Source organism: Fringilla coelebs (assembly GCF_963513975.1).
Source record: "Fringilla coelebs genome assembly, chromosome: 3".
NCBI lineage: Eukaryota > Metazoa > Chordata > Aves > Passeriformes > Fringillidae > Fringilla > Fringilla coelebs.
Genome location: NC_140030.1, coordinates 92,588,729 through 92,603,769, shown reverse-complemented (window position 1 = coordinate 92,603,769; position 15,041 = coordinate 92,588,729). Strand labels below are relative to the sequence as shown.

General features: G+C 42.2%; 1 protein-coding gene across 2 annotated transcripts; it reads right to left on the bottom strand.

Moving 5' to 3' along the window:
- Window positions 1–857: 857 nt before the first annotated feature.
- ATF3 (activating transcription factor 3) lies at window positions 858–10,277 on the bottom strand. Of its 2 annotated transcripts, XM_084202573.1 has the most exons (5): window positions 10,157–10,265; window positions 8,421–8,596; window positions 5,665–5,911; window positions 4,654–4,761; window positions 858–3,713 (listed from the first exon to the last, which is right to left on the bottom strand). In XM_084202573.1, exons 3-5 carry the CDS (start codon window positions 5,905–5,907, stop codon window positions 3,516–3,518), a joined length of 549 nt encoding a protein of 182 aa, XP_084058699.1. In that variant the 5' UTR covers window positions 5,908–5,911; window positions 8,421–8,596; window positions 10,157–10,265; the 3' UTR covers window positions 858–3,515. The 2 variants fall into 2 exon arrangements, with proteins under 2 accessions (XP_084058699.1, XP_084058698.1); XM_084202572.1 differs by lacking the exon at window positions 8,421–8,596 and having other exon boundaries at window positions 10,157–10,277.
- Between the last annotated feature and the right edge of the window lie 4,764 nt (window positions 10,278–15,041).

The window sequence follows — 15,041 nt, the reverse complement described above, 5'->3', positions numbered from 1 at the left end:
TAAATGGATGGACCAATAAGGAAAGTAAACATTCAGCATTGCCAAGCTCAGAGTAGCCTAGATCTTCCTTCCAGATGATATTTTTAACTGGATTTTGCAACAGAGCAATGGATTTCCTGATCCCTGCAGCTCCTGGCCTTCTATCTGGCCTCTGTGTTACAAGTTATGACTGCTAGCAATGGATTGAAGCCAAGAGTTTGTGTCCACATCACCGGCTGTCAAAACACAGGGACTTCTGTCTGGGTGTGTAGATACTCAGTTTTGGAAAAGCAGGAGAGAACATTTTGTTCATCTTGCCTCGTGTTTCTCCCCAGACACACCAATACACAGACACAGAGAAAATAACCAAAGCCCTAGTCATGCCATCCTTCCTTAGTATCTTCCAAGTAATTATAGAAAACTATCTAGAAATAGTAAGGGTTCAGAGTAGCAAAAGCATTAAACTCATTAGGGAATCAGAAAGCTGAAATAACTATCAGCTGGTTGGTTGCAAGGGTAGGAAAGGTTTAGGAGTTCTGTTTTCTAGTCCTTTAATCTAAGCTCTAGACCACGAATAAGAAATTAGCCTGGAATTTGCAATCAACCTTGCAATAACAAAATTTTGTTTACACCTTGACAAGCAGTGAACAGTACCAGTTTCACTTTATGAGATCCTTATTGTTGCAAACCCGTAAAGAGTGTTTGCTTTTCAATATCTCAGTGTTGTTTCAAGAGAATGAAGTTGCTCTTGGACCTTGACATGTAGAATGAATTAAATGACACGTGAATAAATATATATTAATTCTTTTTTATTAAAGTATCAAAACAAACTCGAGAATAGAAAACAAACTGCTTTTTAATGCATCGTAAGGGTTCTCCTGAATAAAATATACTTTGAGAAAACTCATGCAACATACTGTGTAGCTGTTTAAACACTCTTTTTTCCTGGGCACAGTCAAGTGACCCTGAGTACCATCGTTTCCAGAGCAGCGTGCAGGAGCACGCACACACACACATACAGAAGGAATACAGAGCAGCTATGACTGCACATGTAAAGAAATAAAAATAAATTCTCTTCTGACAATAGTAGTGGTACCATATTAACATTTGGCATGCCGAGTAAATAAGATCAAGCAACAAAAGCATGACGCCTGCGTCACCGGTGATATGGTTAAAAGCAACCATACAAATTCCCTAAGGGAGACACATGAATTCTGTCATTACAGTCTCTGTGGTAACACTTTATAACCAATTATGAGACAAACAGCCCTGTCTGCTGGTATTTGAGAGGCAAAAAGCAAAGCCAAGGTGCGCGATACCGCGGCGATGCCTTGGTTTGGTATTTCCACATTACAGAAGTCAAATAATGAACATGGTTTGACAAGTTTATTGTACACACTCCATGTAGATCTGTTGTCTGGCAAACAGCTGGCCCAATTACAGGTAGAACTTGCCCTTTAAACCAGAGAAATGGCCACAGAGGCTCCAAACTCTGCTTGCAGGACATGGAAAAACTCTCACTGAAGTCAATAGAACCTCCTTCCAATATACAGAAAGATCATGGATTCTTAAGACAGAATTGGACCTAGAATGTCATCTTTGTAATACATTCACATTTCAGATACATGAAGCACACACCCTTAACACGTGATATAGGACATTACAATATATCCAGATCTTAGGAAATGGCACTAAGTAGTTCTGTTGCAGAATATAACAACCATATGAGGACCAGGTACAATATGTGATGGACTCATGCGAGACTTGCAGGGTAAGAAGCTCATGGCTGAGGTATCTTCAAGTTTAGCCTTTAGAACAAACACACAATTTCAACACTGCAGAACTGGTGTAAAATATTATGCACTGTGAGCTCCACTTGTATTTTGCTTTGTTTAAATTGTGACATTGAACAGTCAGACACCGCTGATGGAGGTACAGAATCTTGGAAGGTACTTTATCTGCACTCAATCATTCAAGACACTCAGTGCTTCATCTTCAAAAAAGATGAAGGATAAGTGTTTTTAATAGTGGTGTCTCAAGTACAACTGGTGAAGTTTAGGAATATATAATATTAAACACCAAGAGATAAAAGTAAAAAGACAGCGCAACACTTGTGTTTTCAGTTTTATCTTGCTCGCAGTATTTATTAGCTCTACTCATTATGATATTAGTGATAAATAAGGATAATACTTTCTTTTACAAAAAAAATTGTAAGGGTATATTTTATAGAAATAAACAATCTGAGAATTTCACAGAAACATCAGAATTTCAACACTCATAGCTCCAACTGTTTTGTCCAGCAGCTCTTCTACCAGTTCAAAAACATCCAAGGTTAGTATTTAATAAAAAAGTTAAACAATTATTCACTACATCAAAACTCTTGCCTCCTTTAGATTCTAAATAACACTTTTGATCAACTGTAGTTGCCACTCAAATGTAAAACAACAGTAGCTACAATCATAATTTTTCCCTCTGAGTCACCTGGCAGAAGGAAGTAATCCTGACCAGGATGGAAAAATCTTTGCCAAGCTCCTCTGCCTGTAAGAGCTATCTGCATGAGCAGACCCACTGACATCCATGGAACCTCTTCTGTGACTGAGGGGTAATAGCATGAATTAAGGCTTGTAGGATTAGATCCTAGACGAATTTATTTTAAAAAAAATTTTTCAAGGTTCAGGAGTCTGGGATTCACTCCTGCAGTTCTTTACTTGAGCAAAACCTCCATCAATACCCCATGCACAGTTAGCTTCTTCTTTCCAATTCAGTGGGCTCAAGTCACCAAGTCAGTAAGTGATGGTAAAGCTGCTATTCAGCAATTCAAGGAAATATTGTAGTCCCCAGGGGGTAGTACCTGGGGTGATAGCTCATAAAATACAAGCTAGGCTACCTAGATGTTTTGCAAGGAACTTTTCTTTGTCACACATACTAGACCCTTCAAATTCAGTCACTGAGATGAGTCACAGAAAAAACCCATATGAGTGCTGTGAAAAAAAATGACAAAGCTTGGTTGGAACTACAGGGTTGGTTTTTTTTTTGAGTGTGTGTGTGTGTTTTAGGTTAGAATGCAACATTACACATCAGTACATTCTGCCAGAAGCCATCCTCCCAGAAATTCAAGAACACTCAGTCTCCTTTCCCTACCAGCAACAAGGAAGAGTAGTGTCCGTCCAGCAGAGCTGTCTGTACCCCGTGCATGGCTGGAAGTCATAGTGCTCTAGCACAAACCTCGTGAGTGCAGATACTGTATGCTAGCAGAGCTAAAACCTCAGAAGCTGTTGTCTGTAGCTCCTAGGAACAGCAAGTATGACAGGTGCAAACCCTACTTTGGAGGCAGAAGGCTCTTCAATTTGATTGAGACCAGATCTTCCAAGGGCAAGGATCGCTGCCGAGCCAAAATGATTCTTTCCACTCATCAAAGCAATCTGCCCTTCCTAAAGGCTCTTGACTAATAGAATCCTACACATTATGTCAGACTCCCCCACGGATTCTGGTAGCTGTTAAAAACATTTTAAATATTTCCACGTTTGCCATATCACTTAACCTTGTAATGTGCCTTCTTTGATCTGTTGAATAAAAAGATTTCTTTCATCTTCAGGTGTCCTTCCGTTCTGTGCCCGGACTATGCACGTGGGCCTGTGCAGATTGAGCATGTATATCAAATGCTGCTTCTCGTTCTTCAGCTCCTCGATCTGCGCTTTCAGCTCCGCATTGATCGTCTCCAGCTTCTCCGATTCCTAGCACAAAGGACACACACGGTTTTACACTGAGAAGTTCAAATAGTAAGTCACTGTTTTGTTTTTTTTTTCTTATAGTTGTTGTGTTTTATGGGTGGGAAAGCGTATGGCTGGCAGAGGAAGGAATCACATGCAGTTGGTGTGCTGTAATGATGAAACTGTACATTCCCCAGTCAGTAATGGCCTGAAAACCAGGTTGAGAGCAACCTCCTTTGGCCTCTAGAGAACGTAAGCAAAATTCAAACTTGTATTCACTTATGGTGACAAATACCAAAAGAATTATTGCCATCTTCTGCAAAATTATTCCGAGCTTTTTGGGTCAAAATTTGACCCAAAATTATCTACGCTGCTTCTTAACTCCCTGGAACATCAGCTCACATATCTATGAACCCATGTTAAGCTAGCAAAGTACAAACACGGCTTTTTTTCCCAGCCCCTAGATATAGAAATATACAGGCCTATGTACCCAGATACAGGCCTGGTGCTACTGAAATACAGTTTTATATCACAGCACAGGAGGTGGAGATGTGCCTGGGCTCCTAGGGCAGAGAATTCAAGCTTCCACACCACTCTGTTCATAAAGAAGTCAGAAATTACTTGTAGGTTCTTGCGGGCTCTCCGCAAGTGAATATTTTACAAAACGTGATTTTACTTCTTTCTGTGTGCAGTGTGCACATTCAAATTAATGTTATCCCCATAGACACGATTGGTCACTGAAACAGTAATCTCTTTTCACTTCTACCATGCTTCCACTTTATGCCAGTTTCAACCAGGTTTGGATTTAATATATGGCATGTTTATTTTTCATAACTAATGTTTTTAAGCGTTTACAGAGTTTTGGGGGACATCTTTCTGATTTCCTACTATGACAGTATCCTGTGCTATCTGTTTGGATCCTGGCAGGATGACAGATTAAGAACAATTCTAGCCAGTCACTTACTTTTTGCAAACATTCTGTTTTTTCCTTCTTTTTGTTTCTGCACTTTGCCGCAGCAATTTTATTCCTTTCCCTTCTTCTCTTTTTTCTTTCGTCCTCTTCAGGAGAAAACTGTCACACAAAAACAGATACACACAATTCATAAGACGTTGTAAACAGGAGAACTATTTTGATAAATTCTGGATTTTTAAAATCAACATGGAGAGTGCTGTCAGTGCTCACATCACGAGTTACACAAAAATGTGATCCTGACCTTGTCGAAGGGCAGGAACTTCATTAGAATTGGCAATAAAAACCTGACTGGGGCGGGGTTGTATGTCATCTGTATGATGGCTCATTTAAAATCAGTGGTACTCAAAAAACTTACTGAATGTCTCCCCAGGCTCCCACACCTCTGTCTCTCCTCCATTTCCCAGGGAGGAAAAGGAGGAGGGGCACAGGGAGCAGAATGGAGGATGTGTCATGAGTGAGGCAGCCAGGAGGGAGTGAATTGAAGGCAGCACCAAAAAGGGCATACTGTCACACTTCCTTCTGTTTCCTGAGGAAGCTCAGACCAAGGTGTAACTCTTTCCTTAACCAAAGCTATTTCTCCACTTTTTTTTCAATGGATAATGTTTTTCATGGATAGTGTCATCCTTAAGCAAAAACATAGTGTGGACATAGCAGGTCCATGTCTTAACTCATATGGGCTCTGCTGGACTGTCCTCAGGGAAACAGAACTTCAGCAGTGACTTATTCCAAATTCAGCCACCACTGGGCAGGGAAACCAGATTAGCCCTTGCTCTAAGCACTGTAAAACATTGTCTCTAGTTCATAATTGAAAATCAAATATCCAGCTATGAGAAATATCAGAGGGTGTGCCCAAAGCACTCAACAGAAAGCCAAGCAGCTGGCTTAAGAGGAAACAAGTATGGTACAGAGGGTTGTCTGTTGTTAATACAGTTAGTGGTCTTGTGGCAAAACCTGGTTAGAGAATTAATCATTGACACCAAAAGTCTGTTTAAAGAGCCCTACCTCTGTTTTCAGCATTGATGTTTCAACTGGCCTTTCAGAAACAGTCACCGTGTCCAAAGTGGAAGAAGACATCCTGTGGAACTGACGCTTGTTCTGAATGGCAAACCTCAGTTCCTCCTTCACCAGGGGCGTTAAATTTGTGAAATCATCAAACCCCAGTGACCCTGCAGGGGACAAAGTGGGAACAATTGCGGAGGCGCTGACTTCTAATGCAGATACCTGGCCTGAGTGTTGGACCATCATTTTGCTGAAAGAGAAAAAGAGATAATATTGATAGTCTTTCAACAACTTCAGACAGGCAAATAATATCTCTTAGAGGTATATTTCATACTGTGAATAATACTGCAGTTACATTGCTTCAGTCCCCATTCCTAGTCTACCCCAATCTCTCAAAAGAGACAAGCAATTAAGAATTTGGGACTCAAAAAACCTTCAACTTTCTGTTAAGTCAAAGTTAGTATTTAAAAGTAAGAATAGTGTCAGCACGTGGCACAATTTCTAGGTCTTTCTGAAACTTAATAATTAAAAAAATTGTGCGCAAGTATGTATACTGTTAAGTTTTAAACTGGTAGTGTGTGTCAAATGAGAATTGAATGAATAGGAAGGGAAAGAAAATAAGAACAAAAATCAGAAAGCAAATAAGTAATATTATTATCTAAAACATAGAAGGAGAGTAAGAGTATCTTCCTCTTCAGAGCTATACCACCACAAATTCCAGCTTCAGATGGACAGAGCATACCTTGGTCTCAGCTACACTTAGCTCAATGACTTTTACTAGAAGCTGAAACTTGCTAACCACAACGGGATCTGTCACAAAGTTATCACACTCCATTTTACACACAGTCGTAAATTTGGCTACAAACTCCTAAAAAATAGTTAACAATAAGAGTTGACACAAAGGCAAAAGTCTCTAAATGGTCTGTGGCTCCACAGCACAGGCTGAGTTGGAGGGATTGACTCATGAAAAATGTGAAGCCGTTTTTTTCATTCCTTTGCTCTTGTAAAATTTGAAACTGTCCTTATGTGCCCTCTACGAGAGGCTTGAAATTCTTAAATATTTATGGCTGGATCTTCTGCTGACATAAAACAGTGTGATTGAAGAGTCTTTAGGGGAATTATGTAAATGTAAACCCATAGATAGACCTCATTTCTAGTAGATTTCTGAAGAAAACAAACCTATCCAACAGTGCTCTCTACTTTTCTCTTTTTAGTCATTCTTATTATTTATTTTTAGCCAGTTTTGAAGGGAGAGAGGCCCCATGTGCTCTGTGAAAACTGGTGGCCCCATTGAAGGAGAAAGAGGCAAAACTCAGCAGTCAGTCATCCAAACACAGTGGGTTTGCTGATGCACACATCCCTGCAGGTCACAGCCCTTCTCTCACCCAGCAGAGGTGAGATAAGAGGTCTGGAGGAAAACTGAGCACCTTTTGTGTATGGTCCAAGGCACAAAAGGTGCAAATCCACAGGAAAACAGATTGTAATACTTCCCTGGTTCACAAAGTGACTTGTGTTAAATTGGATTTTACTATGTTGGCTTTCCAGCCATCATTGGTACGTAGATTTTTGTTGTTGTTGTTGTTTTGGGGTGTTTTTTAAAAAGCGGTATGGATAACTACAGTATGTAATTATCTACTCCGGATTAGAACCACAATAATTACAGGAAAGTCCATTGTAATTAACTTAGTGCAGGTAAGCAAACAGCTGCCTCAGGGTAGCAGTGTGGGTAAGCTAAATGTCCACATGGTCAACCCAGAACTGCACAGTTCCCTGTACGTTACTTCTGGAACCCAGCAAGAAATGTTTGGGGTCATGTGCCTGGAGAAGAAGATAGAATTTGCTCAGAGATATCTAAAAATACACTGCAAATCCACACTGGTGCAAATGAGAATAGAACCTGGTTCATCGCTGTGAGGCGAACATAAAAATCAGAGGAGTGTGAATTGCCTGTTGCTGGAAAATATCAGGTCCAACTGCAGTCTTCCTCACTTCTTCCTCACCCAGTCACCACAGAAGAGCTGAACATTTCCCAGAGCCTCTGGGTGAAATCCTGACCCCAGTGAAATCAAAAGGACTTTTTCTGTTGACCTCAATGGGGCCAGGATTTCACCCGTAGTTATTCAAGATGGGGAAATTATTTGGAACAATTTGTTATTCAGAAAGACCTTGGGAAATTTATGTAATTCTCTTCAGAAAGCCCCTGCTCATGAGTCACATTTAAAGTACTGATACAGTTTAATCCTATAATCTCAGAAAGCTAGCAGTTACTCTTTTCCAGCAAGTCAGAAATGGCCCTATTAATTTCCAGCTGAAGTCCTCCCAGTATTATTTACCACTTACCAGCATTTAACCATTCAACTAATTTAAACAGGCTAATTCCAGATGACACTGAACCCCTCACTGCCAGCAGAAATTTCAGTTATTTTCACTGACTCAGTGTCCTTGAATGCTGATGATGGCTTCGTTCAACGAAGTTAATTCTGTATAATTCAATCCAACCAGGATTCTTAAAGTAACAGTAAAACTGTTTTTCCAGCCTCCAAGATAATTAGTTGGGCTAATAATTTTCAAGCTCTGCTGGTTTATTCAATTATTTTTCAGTTTAGGTGAACTTTTAATTAAGGTCAGCAGCAGCACCAGAGGAAACCAAGAATGTGCCTGAGAAATTGTGTTAATTGTGGATTTCTAGTAGTTAGTGCTAAGTGTACCACAAACACCACCAAAACCCTACTGTAATGGCTTCAGGTCCTCTCACCCACCTGTCACTAGTGTGTAGAAGAGGAGTGGTCAGGTGCCCAGAGCAGGAGAAAGTGTCCTTGACCGTAGGAACTTGCTGCTCTCCTGCCCAGACAGCTCACTGCCCTCCCAGTCATCCTGAAATGCAACTCTAGCTGCTCCAACAAGGTGGATGTTTGGCAGTTTCTGAGGAACAAATCTGTTTTCAGAAATGTTTTACAAATAGGAAAATTAGATTTTACTATTTAAAAAAAAAAAATGCAACAAGTTGCCCTTTCTTGTACAATTTGTCCCTCTGTCCAAAACCACGCAGAGCACTATCTCATTTCCTCTGGGTTTGGGAAGGCTGGGGAAACTGTAGGAATAAGAGTATCAAGCCTTAGAGCATGATTCCATCGTGGCCCTTCTGATACAATCTCTGTTTGCTGTGTTAGACCACGCACATGTCCTGCAGTTACTGCCACTGGAGGTGCTGAACACTTCTCAGCCCTGCCCTGCTCCCGGCACAGCTTGTTCCCGGGCTCAGTTAATGCTTCATTGCTTTAGCCTTACTTCTGGAATTCTCAACAGTTTTACCCTCCCAATTCAGGTAGGTTCAAGGAACTCTATTCATTCGCTCTCCCCCTGCTTTTTGTTTGTTGTTTTGAAGACGATTCTTTTCATCTACAATGAACTTTTACATCTCCTCTGCCAAGATTTTAAAATCCAAACAGGCTTCCTAGCTGTGCTCTTCCATTATTTAAGGATATGCTTGTTTAATTTTAATATTGAAAGTGACTACTTTCAGTTTTTTCTTGCTTAACAGCAGATGGCTGACTGTGCTTCTTGGTTTTATTTCTTCATACGAATTCCTTTTCCTCTGGTGCTGATGCAATAAACCTTGATAACCACTGAGGTTAATCTTAAACAGTATTAAGAGCAATTACAGTTCACAACCTCTGTGCACGCTAGTTGACCTTAAGCTTTCTGACATCCCACATAGCTCCCGAAGCATTTTCTGCTGCCTTTCAGTTTCTCAAATGCTGTTACTAGGAGGAAAATCGATTTCCAACAGGAAACCCGTTCTCTGAAAGAAGCTGTCCGTTGTGTCACGCCTGATTTGCTTAAGCAACAGTTCAGCAACTGATCTACTGCACGCCAAGACACCGGCATAGAAAGGAGAGCGGATATCCCTGGCTGTCACGAGAAGTTCCCGGTCGGTTTACGGGAATATCAGAGATAACTCTACTCGCGGCAGGGCGGGTTTGTCATCGCCTGGGCTGTCCCGCCGCAGGTCCCCCGTGCCCGTCCCCGCGGTGCCGCCGCCGGCTGTCCCCAGCGCCGGGCGCGGCCGCTCCGCCCGGGCATCCCGCGGCTCCCGGGGTGCCGGGGCCGCGTCCCCGCCGCGGCCGCCACCGCGCGGTGCCGAGCGGCGCTGCCGGCCGGGGACAGCCGGGGCCGGGCGGGCTCCCCCGGCGCTCACATCTGGCGGCAGCCCGGGCAGGGGTTCCCCCAGATGTGAGCGCCGGCACGGCGCCGGGCGGTCGAGGGGCTCCGGCGGAGCTCGGCGGGGCCGGAGGCTCTCCCGGAGCTCACGGCCGGCGCCGGCACCGCCGCGCCAGACTTCGCCCGGGGCGGCGAAACTTTTGCCGGCGGCGCGGCGCGGGTCCCCCGGCGGGCATCCATCCATCCCTCCGCGGCGGGACAGCCTCCCCGGAGCTCAGCCCCTCGTCCCGCCGGCTCGGGCAGTCCCGGCCGCCCCTCTCCTGCTTCCACCTACCTTCCTCCCGCCGCCGCCGCTCTCCCGGCAGGAGGGAAGGGGCTCCGCAGCCGGGGCGCGCTGCGGTCCGCGCTGCTCCGCCGCCTCCCGCGGGAGAGCAGCTCCCTCGGCTCCCCGCTCCTCCGCCGCTCGCCCGGGTTGCATCACCCCCCTTTTATAGCCGAGCGGGCAGCGCTGGTATTTACTCTGGCGGCGAGTCCCTGGCTGATGTCATGCTATTAATAGCCTCTCCGAAAGAGAGGGAGGAGGGAAGCGGGCCGTGGCGGTGATGCAAGGCTTCCCCGCCGGCACGGCACGGCACGGCACCGCACGGCACGGCACGGAACGGAACGACACCACCGCGCCGAGCCGAGCCGGACCGGGCCGAGCAGCATCCCTCGGCACCCCGACAGACCCCTTCGCCTTCCCTCTTCACCACTCTCCCCTTTATTTATTTATTTATTTTTTGTTAAGACTCCGAGAGTTTCTTTCTCCGGGCCATTTTGCTTCTGACAATAAATCAAAGTCCCTCTAGCGACAAAAAAACAAAAACCAAAACAAAAGAAAAAAAAAAAAAAAAGGAGAGAGAAAAAAAAAGAAAAAAAACGTGGCAATTGTGTATTTTTCGAAAGGACTGAAAAGTGCGATCTTTCTCTAGAGGAAAAAAAATTGTTCATGTTCCCCCCCCGCCTCCTCCGTTTCTACCATTCTCCCTCCTCCTCCCCCCGCTACTTTAGATGCCAACTAAAAGTTCATTTCACATAAAGGAGAAAGCTTCGTTTTTTACTCTGAGGAGGAAAGACACGTTTAATTAAATTATAGAAAGCTAAAAAAAGCACTGTTTGGGGGTTTTGTTTGTTTTGTTAGGGTATTTTTAAAAACTTTTCTTTAAACACAGCAGCATGAGATTTCCTTATGATCTCATGAAAAAACAGGGGATTCCTACAGCAGAGAGGGAAATACGGTTGTGTCTGTGGTAAAGGGGTTTTTGTTTAGTTCTTTTTTTTCCCCTCTGGTTTGTTAACAGACAGAAATTACCTTCTAACAGCCTTCAAAGTCCTAGAAAATATGACGTTAAAAACTGAAAAAACAAAAACAAAACACCAAAAAAAGAAACATTTAGCTGGGGAAGACACAGAAAGCTTACAAGACAGATGCATGGGATTATTCAGTAGAATAATAAGTCATATATAATACATGCAAACTTGTTACTAAGCCAGTCTTCAAGCATCTGTACTTGACTTGGAAAGACCAGGACATTTCATGCCTGAGTATATTGTATATAAAATAGACAATATAAAATGTATACCTTCCTATATAAAATGTATATCCCAATCAAGTGCTCCAAATGGTTGATTAATTTTATAATGTTCAATATGCCAGTTTTGATAATAGGTAATAAGTCTTGAGTGGTATATTCTGGGATATTTTAATTACTTGGAACATTTTCTCAAGAATACAGATTAGTAGTAGAATAGTAGTTTACAGAATTAGTAGAATACAGAATAGTAATTTGAAAGTTCCTCTGTATCTCCCTTCTGTGTGCATGTGGTTGTATGGATGTATATGTGTGTGTATAGATAGACAGATAGATGATATAGATTATAGATAGATATAGATATAGATATAGATATAGATATAGATATAGATATAGATATAGATATAGACATAGATATCCATATAGATATCCATATAGATATATCTATATAGATATATAGATATATAGATATTATATCTATCTATATCTATATAGATATAGATAGATATAATATTGGCCACACAGTCCGGAGTAGTAAACTTAGGTTTTTTTAATGTCCAAGTGCCAGTAACTTTGCAAAATTAACACTCCTATTTCACATTTAGGTGCCTGCTCTTAAAAAAAAACCACTGATGTGGTGGGAAAGGAAGGAGTCTGGAGCAGTGACGTGGGTTTCCCTCCCGTGGAAGGTGCAGTCGCACCCAGTTCTCTTCAAACAAAGAAGTGCATTTTGTGAGGGCAGCAGCAAACTCCTCTGACCTACCTGGCAGCTCTCCATTTACAGCTCCTGTGAGCTGCAAGCTTCTTTTCTTTTTCACTCACCTATAGATAAGTCATTCTTAGCTCTATCAAAACATAGTTATTGCTGCATTTTTATTAATCTGGCTAAATCAATGTCAAGTGTAATGCCAGGCAAAACCTTTGCTCTTGAAGGGTCTAGAGCAAGCTTTTTATTTCACCTTGGTACAGCCTAAGAAATTCTTTTTACTTCAGAGGCACAATTTTATAATTCATGCTGTGCTCAAGGACAGCTGGCACCGTTTTTCTCAAGCCTAGAAGAAAAAAAAACAACCTTCTCAAGCAGAAGCCAAATGTGGAAAATTTCTTCCCAAAAGATAGTTGGTTGGAAAATTTTAAGCACTGTGTAAATGTGTTAGCAACATCGGGTTTAGTGGCCAAGAACAGGTGCCTGCTGCAATTATGACAGAAATTTAGCAACTGTCTGTCCTTATTTATTTAGGTAGCTGTATCAGAAGTGGGAATGTATTTAGAGTGTTTTCAGCTAAACAGAGCAGTGTTGCAGAATAATGGGAAAAAAAGCAGCTCTCTCCTTCCATGTGGGTAGAAGTACCTTGGAAATTCAAGGGTTGTTATCCAGTTGTGGATGGTCACTGACATCTACTTGTTTGCTACACAGTGCTGGTCCCATTACTGCCCATGAGCTGCAGCCAGCACTAAAATCTGACAGCAAAGCAGTTGTGTTCATTCTTGAGCTTCTCCTGAAGAGAGGCAGCTCCTCCCTGCAAAGCAAACAGAGAAACTGTTCCTGTGCGCATTTGAGATTAGGCCACTGAAACATGTCCTGGCTTGAAACTCTTCAGTGAAAAAAGAAAATGAAACCATAGTGAAAAATAAACCCAGCTCCACTGTGTCATATAGGTTTTATCCAGATCCCTTTTGAAACCAAAGTTAAGTTAATCTCAGTTGGATCACACCCCAGTTAAAAAAAATTAAATTAAAAATTAAGACTATCAGGAAGTTAAAGTAACGCCCGGTACAGCCACCAGATACTTTGATGTTCTTGCCAGTTTAATTTTCCATCTCATAAAATATCTTTCATTTGCCTCCCCCTGAATGTTTATCAGTCCTTTTCCAATCCATGTCTCTCTTTCCTCACAAACTGCAGGGGACAGACCCCCTGCAACAGCATTTTTTTGACAGAGGTAACACCCATGTTTTTAACTTCTGTTTCCCTCAAGCCAGGTACACAGCTCATCACTCAGAGTGATGGGCACTGGGCTCTTTTCCCTCTGCAGAGAAATCAGGCTGAAAACCACCCCATGGTGTGGTCCTTGCAGCCCTCCTGCAGTCTCCAGTGTGGAGAAAAGAATCCTTTCCTTCAGTTCTTTCTGATCAAGTCCTGCCTCCACATCCCTTGACACTACCTCACACACTGTGGATATTTGATTAAAATGAAAATATGGCTGTCTCATTATTAAAAAGAGCTACCATAATATGGAGGAACACACCCCCAGTCTCACAGCAGAAACTTTTTCCTGCCCTAACATTTATGCTACTGCAGGACATCAGTCAGAGCAACACAAATAAAATCTCCATGTCCCATCCAGATCCTGTGTTGGTTTCTGGTCACACAGTTCCATTAAACCTGTTCAGTCTGATGAAAATATAATGAGATGTAAATAAATCAAATGTGTAGTGACAACATGAGTAAAACCTGCCTCTCTGTGTTTTGTGGTTTGAATTGTTTAAAGTTTTGAAATCACTGTAACCCTGACAAGACAAATCTTTCCCTGCACAGCACATATAAGAGAAATAGGTTTCCATAATTCAGAGTTATCATGTGGTAAAATTTGCACAGAATCAGGTTTTCTAACTCTGCCTGAAATATTCCTCTCTACTTCTGCGATGGGAACTAACCTTCATCATCACTTTTGCTATGTGGGACATTCAGGTCTGAATCTATGCGGCAGGACTCCCCTGTTCACCAAAACATGCACTAATTTTGAGATCACTTTCCCATCTGACTGGACTAACACCAGGGGTGAAACTCAGGACTAGTTTTTCCAGCATGTGGGTCGGTGCTGCTGGAACTATGGGAGCAGTCAGCAGCAGAAGTACCAGCAGCCACCTCCACCCAGCCCAGAATTTTTCAGCAGGTGTCCAGGGACTCTCTGAGCATCTGTGGGCTACCTCCAAGGCTTTCTACAAAAAGTGAATGAAAAACCCCCAAGCCTACAGTAGCAAGGACAAAATTCACTCTGGAAGGGTTGGATTTTTATGGACCTAAAAGGTCCAAAAATGGGAGTTAAAAATCACCAGGTTAGAGAACTGACTCTCACTGAGACTGTATGGCAAACCCTGCCACTCTCTCAAGCAGATGAGCAGATGAATATATATTTTGTGGAGGGAAATAGGTGCTCTGTTTTAACAGCTTTTATTCTTTAACACTGAAGATAAAATTATTTTGCTCTTTGTTTTTCTCCCCACAGCTTACCTTTCTTTCCTTACTGCCTTCTCCATCACAATCCCTCTAAATCCATTTACTCTTCATTTATTGTCTCCTTTAAAAATCCCATTCCCTGGTCTCTTTTGCTTTGTGTCCATAAGTTACATTTCCCATTTCTTTAAAACAGCAGTTTCTCCTTTTATTTTGCCACTTCCCTGTTTCCACTCTTCTCACTTCTCTCTTTTTCCTTCCTGTATCCCTGGATTTCATCATTCCCCTTTTTTCTGTTCCTTTTTTCCTAGAAATTTTTTTTCCCATCAATCCTTCTGGTTCTGCCTGGAAGCTTCTCAAATTTAAATGAGTAATTTTTAATTTCTCTTTTGCTTTCTGTCATTTTCATTTTTGTTTCTCCCTTAACAAGATGAAGGCACTGATAACAAAATTACCACTGGGTGCAACAT